The sequence below is a fragment of the Helobdella robusta genome (genome assembly GCF_000326865.2).
Source record: "Helobdella robusta unplaced genomic scaffold HELROscaffold_88, whole genome shotgun sequence".
Taxonomy (NCBI): Eukaryota; Metazoa; Annelida; class Clitellata; order Rhynchobdellida; family Glossiphoniidae; genus Helobdella; species Helobdella robusta.
Genome location: NW_008705503.1, coordinates 390,406 through 400,850, shown reverse-complemented (window position 1 = coordinate 400,850; position 10,445 = coordinate 390,406). Strand labels below are relative to the sequence as shown.

The following is a 10,445-nucleotide window of genomic DNA, read 5'->3' as shown; positions in this document are numbered from 1 at the left end:
ATGAAATATTTTTAAAGTTAATCGTAATTCATCGGAGCATGGTGTTTATTGAACTGGGAATTCGCACATACGAACGCGTGTATTTTTAATTATCTAAATACACATGAACTTTATTTCATTTTTAATGAAATTAAGTTGGTTTTTACTAAATAAAATGGCTGTTTGCGTATAACGAACATTTTATTGATATAACTTAAAGAAAACATCTGCTTATAACGAACTACCACTGAAATGCTAGTATAAAGCCCGCTATAGAGCAAATCATTGCTAGAAATCATCGGGTATATTCCGTGTTAAATTTTTTAACTTTTATAAAACCTTGTGCAGATGGCCAAAAAGACACGATACTGCCACTACCATCACCTTTTTCATCATCACCATCGTCGTCGTCGTCGTCTTCATCATCACCACCATCATCATCGTCTTCTTCATCATCACCACCATCTTCTTCATCATCATTGGCATTGGGGGTGGGGTTAGGTTTGGGTGTTCCTTGTCTTATCATTATCATCATTTTGGTCATCATTTTTCGGCAGAAGTTGGCATGGTAAATTGATATTTTTCTATTCAGTTTTTATAAAAATATCTCATTCAAACTAGAAACCAACAAACAAGAAGAAAACTAATGTTCATGTTGAACGCCTTTTTTTATATTATTTGCCCTCGACTGCAATTGATTAATTAACAACAACTGATTCTTGAGATTTATATTAAATAAGACGACAATAAAAACAACAACAACAACAACAACAACAACAGCAGCCTAATCAACATCAACAATAAACAACATCAACAACAATAATATTAATAATTATTATTATTATCATTATACATAACAACATAAAATAAAATAAAAGTTAGATGGAAATACCAAAAATTTAATTAAGAGAATTTTTGTATTCAATCTCCGCCAAGGTTTAGGACTCTGATGACGAAACAACAAAGTCATACGAATAGACAGGTCGATCTTCCACAGTTAAACGTCTCAGTTTATGACGATTTGAAGGAATATCATGCCTCCACCAACGACATCAGCATAAATAACAACAACACCACCAACAACAACAACAACATCAACAACAACAACAACGAAATTAAAAGTAGGGACAACAACGAATGCAACAACAACGGCAACAACGGCAACAACAACAACAACAAGACTTACAACAATGAAAAGACTCCGACCAAATCAACCAGCCCGTCCGTCTTTTCTTTTATAATTCCGAGTTCATCGTCTGAGATCAGTAACATTTAATTAAAAATTTCTAGAATTTTTTTAAATTTAAAAAATTTTTAAAAATTGTAAATTCTAAAATTTAAATCTATTTCGAAAGTTATTTTTTGCTTTTGGCAAAATTTCATTCAAAAATTATTCAGCAGCAGATGAGTTTTGTATGGGATTTTGATTTTTAGTCGGTGTACGCCTAATGGGAAGCTAATGTATTTAAATGAACGTTTCTATTCTAGATCCTCTTAGATGCTATAGCTCAATTTTAAGACTGAAATTTCACATTTGACCATAAATAATTAAGAGACCAAATGTATGTTCATTCATTTATAAATTATCAGATGTTTCATTTTTTGATACGGGTTTATAGCTGTTATAACTTTTAAATATGTATCTGTGTGCTGACAAGTTAGTTGTTTCTCGTTAATCTTTCTATATTTGCCAATAATTTCATATAGTTTCTGATTTTTTTTAATTAAATTCCGTCTTTTTAAGCTTTGCTTCTAACTAACTAAAGAAGAGAAAGAGAGAGAGAGAAACAGAAAGAGAGAAAGACAGAGAGACAGAGAGAAAGAAAGAGAGAGAGAGAAGATATGTATAATTAATGTATAATCATTGCAAAATTATCAAACACCCACACACGCGCACACACGCAGTGGGGGGTTTTTTGGTCCCAAAACGCTGGGACGTATAACACACTGTCAGAAAACTGGCTAACGGATTTACGTTGAGAAACATCAACATTAATAATGACAATAATAATTGTATTGATATAATAACATTGCAACAACGAAATATTTGTAAATAATAACAACAACAATAATAATAGGAATAATAATAATTATAGTGGAATGTTAGATTTTCTCTTAGTTCAGAAAATTACGTAAATTGTATAGCAGTTGAGCTGAAGAGATGTATGACAATGGATGGCTGTGGCTGTGTTTTTACCTTTCTCAATGTAGGTATGCAGTTATTGTCATGTTAAATGTTATGCTATGTTATTTGTCATACCTTTGTTACTCGTTTTGAAAATTCATTTTGAAGTTGTAAATTTCAAAGTGGAATATTGTAATTTTTGGTATTATAAATGACGTTTTGAGAAGATTTGATGAATTTTAATAGTGCTAGACCGACGCATTCACTGTTGAGGTTTTAATTTGAAATTAGAAAGAATAAGGAAACTGATGATTGTCGCTGAAATGACTTTCACCAAAACGCTTATTTGTAAGTTGGGTTTTAAGTATTGCACTTTCATTCGTTTAAATGGTCATTTTATTTGAAATTTACACATCTACACGCGTCATATTACTCACTCACCACCAAAAAATAACCTAAAAAAATTGTTGTTTACTCCAAAAAAAACCCAGGTATCTTTCTCTTCTTGACACAGCTCACCAAATATGTGAGGTGTTCGTGCCCGGCGTTGTTCTATTTCACCCAAACACAAGTTTTGAGTTCACTTGAAGATGCTAGAAAGGACTGCAGCAGACGAAACCTGACACTACTGGAGATCAAGGACCAAGAGATGCAAAGTGCCGTAGAGGAATATGTTTTCAAGAATCAACATTTAGACGGAAAGCGGATCTGGCTGAATCTCTACACAATTAATAGCTTTTTCTATTGGAAAACAACTGAAGGCTATGAGAAGTTAACTTACATAAAAATGATCGTCCCTGGTGATATATTTTACTTGAGTTGCAGCAAAAATTTAAATGGCGTGTATGATTGTTGGTGGTACGCTGATTTTTCCACATCCTCTATACTAGTTACCGGGTGTATTTACCTCTGCTATTGCAAGCAGCAAGGTTATCATCCGCTCTATACTGAATATTTTTAAAATTGTATCTTTAGTATTTTGAAATAAATTTACCACTCATTAAAAATGTAATTAGTGCAAAAACTTTTGCTCCTACAAACTTGCATTTAGTGACCCCTGATACCGGGGATCATGGGGAGACACTTCCTCTGCCACCAACAACATCATCGCCATCTTCATCATCGCCATCTTCACCATCGTCATCTTCATCATCGCTAGCAGTGGGCTTGGGAGTGGGAATTCCTTCACTGATTATCATAATCACTGCGGTCGTCATCATCGTCGTTCTTCTGCGCAAGTAAGTGCTGAAGCCACATGCTTACATTTCTTGCATTGACACTCATACATTTTTTATTGAATTTTCTATACGATAAACTTCTACCCTACAATTTTGTTCCAACACATTTCTGTTGTTAAATAATTTTTCCTTCGTAGTTTTATAGACTGTGTTTTACGTGTTCTACTTGCATAGAACTTTCTCCATATTTTTTAGAAATATCGATAATAAACTCACAATGCAGGTTAAATACACTTGAATCAGTGTGCCACACACACACACACACACACACACACACCTTCTAAATCATAGGAATAAAAAATGATAATTTGTGTATCAACTTCGATAGTTTTCTGTTACCTGATTGGAATTCATTTGCCGATTTTTTTAATTTTTCACAAATTAATCTGCCATTCAATGCTTAAGATTCAAAACTCATTCAAATAACAATCATTGAACTCTTCAACAATTTCATTTAGGCTTAAATCAATGAAAGAACAGCTGGAAAATGAGCAAGGCACTCGTCCAAAAGCAAGCGTTTATGAAGTATTAAACTATAGTGGTGTGGGATTAAACTCAAACAACAACAACAACCATAATTTAAATAATAAAAACTTAAATAACAACAACAACAACGGCAACAATAATAATGGGACCGGTTACGGTAATCAAAATTCTTTCTCTGTCAACAACGTCAACAACAACAACAACAACAACTTCAACAACAACAACGTCAACAACAACAACAACAACAACAACGTCACCAACAACAATTACTGTAATAAAAATTCTGGCGTCAAAAACGAAACTCTGCCAAATCAAAATACCGTTAACATTTCAAAGGCGTAAGTTGCATGAACACCAACAGTTATACACTGATACCTTGGTATCTACACTACATATTGCATAAACATTTAAAATTGAAAGACGTTTCTGATGTTTTATGAAAATTAACCTATCCTCTTTTTCGTCTGGCTTCAATATTTTTCTATACTTTATAAAGTTCTAATTTTAACTTCTACAAGATTTTACTCAAGAAACTAGAGTGAAGCTAGAGCTTCTAAAGTTATTCAATAGGGACGCTCCACAAATCATTCGATACAGATACAGACATGACTATTTTGATTCTTGCCGTTTTGCGTATGATGATGTCAGACAAATTTAATTTAAATGTCAGATTTTCAAAATATTCACCCAAAAATTAAATAGTTTTCTTCTTTTTTTATTGGGCTCTTACGAGGTACTAGCAAGTTATTGATATCTTCATTCGAATGAAATTAAAGCTGAAAAATTGTAAAAAGAGATTTAGAAATAAGTGTCAGTTATTTAGAATGTAAAACCTTCTTGCCTTTATATGTTGCTTATTAACTTCATTTTAACTTTTTAATATTATATAATATGTGTTTGGAAAAACTATAGAACTAATTGATTGTTAATTAATTTCGTTATTTAAAAACTGCCGGTTAATGTGCTTTTAATTCCCAGCTTGAAAATTAGACCATCAATTTTGCATAATTTTAACCACTAAGATTTAATTTTTTTGTTTCTGAACGTAATTAACAGGTCGATAAAAAAAAGTTTCGTTTTGTTTTCATTAAAATTAAAGTGAAATTAATATAATATCAGTTTCACCTTTTAAGATAATTCAAATCGATGAATATGTAACACGTTGAAAAGCATTCAAAGTTAAATTAAATTGCTACGTCTAAAAAATTTAACACAAGTATGAGGAAGGATATTTTAAGGTCTCTGAGCAGCCCGTTTTGTAAGAGAGTTGAATACTGCAATTTCATCTTGTATGATGTCATACAAGTGTGTGTGTGTGTGTGTGTGTGTGTGTGTGTGTGTGTGTGTGTCTGTGTGTGTGTGCCTGTGTGTGTGTGTCATTGATGTCTCAGATATAATAAATTGAAAGATTAATTAGTTATAAAACGCATAAAACACCTGAACAAAAATATTAAGTATTCTTCCTTTTCTTTCTCGACATTGGCGACCATCGACCTCCACAAAAGCTGATCTTCAATATTTTGCGGTTGTTGGAATGTAGTAGTAGTTGTTGAAATGTAGTAGTTGTTGAAATGTAGTAGTAGTAGTTGTTGAATGCAAAATGTTTTCGGAATGAATAAAAGATCAATTATTTAATGATGAGTGGCAAGCACTTCTTTTGTGATCGAGTGAGTAAAATTGCTCAGTGAACACTCCCAGTTTCATTTCTAATAATCAGGAATAACAACGACGCATAACATTCTTGAAGTCCTCGTGTCACCTGTTGAATATCACCACATTTCAACCACTACAAAGTGTTAAAGATCGGGTTTTGGGGAGGTCGATGGTCGCCAATGTCTCGAAAGGATAAGGCACGAGAAAGAAGAATCAGGAATGAAAAAAAATTCTAAAATCAGAGCTTCAACTAGCTACAAAAATAATAAAAATAATTAATCTCTTAAAAACGAAAAACATTTTTTTTAAATCTATAGAAATATATCAAGTGTAACACACGAAGCATCCACACGCATCGTATCTGGCACTGACATGTGGAGGTACCTGCATTGATGTCCCATCACTGTAGCAGCAGAACGAAGAAGATTAAACATCGAAAGAAAAATACACAGGTGTAGAAAGAGAGATGGAGAAAGAGAGAGAAAAGAGAGAGAGAAAAAAAGGAAGGGAAAGAGAGAGAGAGAGAGAGAGAGAAATATATCGAGTGAGAACAGAAAAATAGTAAATCGAATGTGTGTACAGTACACTTTATGTATTCACACCTTAAAAATGTGTTAGAACACTAAACAACATTAGAGTAGAGAGAGAGAGAGAGAGAGAGAGAGAGAGAAAGAGAAAGAGAGAGAGAGAGAGAGAGTGAAATAAAACATATTGAGAGAGAAGATGAAAGGCAGAGAAAGAAGGGCATGTACACTTCATACTTTAAAATTGTGACAAAATAAATAGAAGCTCTTAACGACTCTGATTAATTAAGCGAGGCATTGGTGCAACTGACGCGAAGTAAGATTTCATGTTCCATTCATGTGTTTTTTAATATAACGCTGTGCGGGTAAGGTCTGTCTTTCTGTGATAGTTTAAGTGTTAGGCTCTTCAGGTGTATTTATATTTTAAAATATAGATATTGAAAAAAAAATATTTCAAAATTATAAAGCACATATATTCCTTTGAGTTTGCTGTTTTGAAGATCAAATTGGAGGAATGTGCAGGATGGGGGAAAACATCATGATCGGTTTTTGTTTTTTGGCTTTTTCAATTTTTCAAATTTCAAAAATTTCGGTGTTTAAATTAGAAAAAATGATTTTAAAATTTTCAATTCAATATTTAGTATTCTATATCAATCAATCAATCAATCAATCAATCAATCAATCAATCAATCAATCAATCAATCAATCAATCAATCAATCAATCAATCAATCAATCAACCAATCAATCAATCAATCAATCAATCACTCAATCGAACAATCAGACAAACACAAATATATTAAATATTTATAGCTCAATTTTGTTTTTTGCTCTCTAGCCAAACTGGAAATAACAATAAGGCGTTGTTATATTAAATCAGTTTTTCTAATCAAAATTATCAGCGGCACGCACACACACGCACACACACACACACACACACACGCACACACGCACACACATATATAAATACAAAACATTGCTACTGGCAAGCCTGAATTTCTTTCCAATCGAATCCAGTCAGACAGTTGGGTGTGTGCATCCGTGTGAGTGTGTGTTCGTGTGTAGCTGTATGTGTATGTGTGTGTGTGTGTTTGTGTTTGTGTGTTTTTTTGTTGGCAGTTGTATTGTTGATGTTGTTTATTTGATTGGTATTGTTAACGTTTTTTCGTGTGAATGTTGTCGATGTTTTGTTCAGAAGCGATATAGTTGCCTATTTTTAATGTTTCATTCATTCATTCAACTTTATTTATTGGTTCGTTCGTTCATTCATTCCATCATTCACTCAGTCATTTTGCTATTCCTTCATTCATTCATTCATTCATTCATTCATTCATTCATTCATTCATTCATTCATTCATTCATTCATTCATTTCCATGCAATCGTTTTTTGTTCATTCATTCACTCATTCATTCACTTATTCATACACTCATTCATTCACTTATTCATTCACTCATTCATTCATTCATTCACTCACTCACTTATTCATTCATTCGTACATTCTTTCTTCTGTTCGTTCATTTTTTTAAATTAAAATTGGCAACGATTAAAAATTATCTAGAACGCTAAAAATTGCAACAAATCATTATTTTTTTAAATTATTTTTATTATTATGGCCAATTTTTTTTATTATTATTAAAATTATTACATTATTACATTGTTGTTCTTGCTGCTGTTGTTGTTGTTGTTGTTGTTGTAGTTGTTTTTGTTGTTGTTAATGTTGAGGTTAGGATCACGAACATTACGAACACCAGGTTACATTGCATAACATTTTATTCCATTACATCACATTACATAGCTTTAATTACATTACAATACATTAATTTAATTTAAATCGCATCACATTATCTTGCGAAATGCAACAATGTCCTGTCGTTCTCTGTCTTTCTCTAGCTCTTAGTGGTGTCATAGGGAGAACCGATTTTTAAATTAATGGCACAAATCTTGAAGACATCAGCTCTTGTCAGAATGAATTAACGTATCTAAGTTTGTGTGTGTGTGCGCGCGCGTGTGTGTTTGTCTGTGTGTTTGTCTGTGTGTGTGTGTGTGTGTGTGTGTGTGTGTGTGTGTGTGTGTGTGTGTGTGTATGTGTGCGGGTACAGGGTACGAAATTGAATTTAAAATTAAACCTCGTTACATAATAGTAACTCGATTCAATTTTTACATCGATTTTAAAACTGAAACTCCACCCCTCATTAATATTCAGTGGTGGCAGCCATCTTTGCTGTGTGGACAGTCAATGTGGAATCACTCCTCTCCCCGCCCACAGACGTGTGCGTGCGTGGCTTATGTTATGAAAAAATTAACACTATAATGCAATTTTCACAGTGTCAAACAACATGTCAATCAAAAAATCAAATGGTTCTTGAAATCAGGAGTCCAGAAAATTTGACAACAACTGATGGTATACTTCATGGCATATTCGGTGTCTATAGAACGTGGTTGAATATTCGCGTGGTGAGTGCCAGCGAGTTGTATTGGGTCTTTGATGGCAGACCAGTTCCAGCCGATTTCATTCCAATGTCAGTCTCTACTTCTGGAGATTCTGCAATTTTTTCACATTTTCAAATGTTTGTCACCATAACTTCATCTTCAAACCTGAACTACTGCGTCTGTTACAACGGTTAGAATGCCATTCAGGGTCTGGTGAAATTTCTTTTGAAAACTATTCGCATTCACATTTGTGAGAAAATTAATTTCAGGGACAACGACGACATCAACAACTTCGACGATGACATCAACAACTTCGACGATGACATCAACAGCTACGGCGATGACATCACAGCTGCCAACAGTAGCCTCAACATCAGCATCCTTTTCCTCATCTTCATCTTCATCAACTCAGGTACTATCAGCAAGCCGTGATATATATGTCGCCGTGGGATGCATATTAGCATCTATAATTAGTGCTGCCTTCATACTCGTTATACTTTATTATTCCATCATTTTGAAATGAATTTTTAACATTAAGCAACACTCGAAACATTAGTTAACATTTCCATGACATCAATTAACATTTGTGAGGCATTGAATAACCTTTATAACTTTAAGTAATGTGGTTATTGGGGTCAAATAATACCCACAACATTGGATTACGTGCTTATAACCTTATTTAACATTTATAACACCAAATAATAAGCTTGAAATAATAATTAACATGTTCAAAACATGCTTTTAACTTATCTTAATACATTTTATAGCTATTTGTATGTATATATAACCACGGATATATATATATATATATGTATGTGTGTGTGTGTGTGTGTGTGTGTGTCTGTATGTGTGTTCTCTGTGTGTGTGTTCTCTGTGTGTATGTGTGCATGTGCATGTATGTGTTTAAGTGTGTGCGTGTTGCATATATCTACACATCAAGTTATAAAAATAGGTTTGGTGATTTATACGTGATCAACATATTTAATGTTATTACATGACATAACACGTTTATAACATTAATTAACATTTTTACAACACTGAATAGGACGCTTATAACATTAATTAACAGGTTTGTGTCATTAATTAACATGGTTATAACATAGAATAACATTCATAACGTCAAATAACTTGCTTATAACACAGATTATTGTGTTTTAAATGTTGATTTTCGTGTTTATGATGCTGATTAGCATGCTTTCAACTAATTAAAATACATTTTAGTTGTGAAAATGTTAATACGCATGGTTTGAAAACAATTTTGTCAAGTTAACATCAGATGCACAGGTTCCTAGACGACGAAAAAGCAATTTTGTATTAATGAACGTTAATAAATTATTGTCGAAGTTGACACGCTGATTCATTTGGTTAAATATATTTTTCATTCAAATTATTTAACTCATTTAAAATGCTGTTGAACGTTTATTTAATAAAATTAACATCATCAAAATTTCGTGTCATGTGTTCAACTTTATGTGAAAATAGAAATCTGCCAGACTGTCACATGGAGAATATTCGAACCGGTAACAATTTCAATCTGAAAAATTCGAGGAGGTTAGCGATTTTTGGCTAAAAACAACAACATAATTTAGAAAATAATGATAAAAGTAGGGTGTGATTACTGCCCTCTGATCTTCACAATAAAGGAACTTCCACTTAAAATAGACCTCAACAAAAATGGAACTGGTACGTTGTTCGTAATCCAATTGTTTTTATAGAAAACGATCCACAATGAAGCATGTGTGTGCGTGTGTGTATGCGTGCGTGCGTGCTTTTAAGATGTGCGCGTGTTCGTGTGTTCATGTGTGTGTGTGTTCGTGTGTTCGCGTGTGTGTGCGTGTGTGTGTGTGTGTTTGTGTGTGTGTGTTTGTGTGTGTGTGTTTGTATGTGCATGTCTGTCTGTTTAAATAAGCGAACAAAAGAATTAAGCTTATCTGTGATTCAAAATAAAATGTTAAGCTTTTAAGAAAAAATATTTAACTGCGTAAATAAATGTCAAAATTTTTTCAAGGTT

The 10,445-nt window shown here is 33.0% G+C and overlaps 2 protein-coding genes across 2 annotated transcripts in view; both read left to right on the top strand.

The window, feature by feature from the left end:
* Window positions 1-928: 928 nt before the first annotated feature.
* Window positions 929-5,677, top strand: HELRODRAFT_182564 (hypothetical protein; the record flags this gene model as incomplete). The annotated part of the gene is made up of 6 exons (XM_009032812.1): window positions 929-1,200; window positions 1,885-1,928; window positions 2,596-3,033; window positions 3,156-3,342; window positions 3,801-4,166; window positions 5,623-5,677. The coding sequence occupies 6 exons, from the start codon at window positions 929-931 to the stop codon at window positions 5,675-5,677; spliced, it is 1,362 nt and encodes a 453-aa protein (XP_009031060.1).
* A 2,682-nt stretch (window positions 5,678-8,359) lies between these two features.
* HELRODRAFT_182563 (hypothetical protein) overlaps window positions 8,360-10,445 on the top strand; it is a gene marked incomplete at both ends in the record, with an annotated part of 8,039 nt that continues 5,953 nt past the window's right edge. Inside the window, 3 exons of the mRNA XM_009032811.1 lie at window positions 8,360-8,523; window positions 8,704-8,846; window positions 10,043-10,117. Coding sequence (XP_009031059.1) covers window positions 8,360-8,523; window positions 8,704-8,846; window positions 10,043-10,117 — 382 coding nt within the window. The remainder of the gene's footprint in view (window positions 8,524-8,703; window positions 8,847-10,042; window positions 10,118-10,445) is intronic.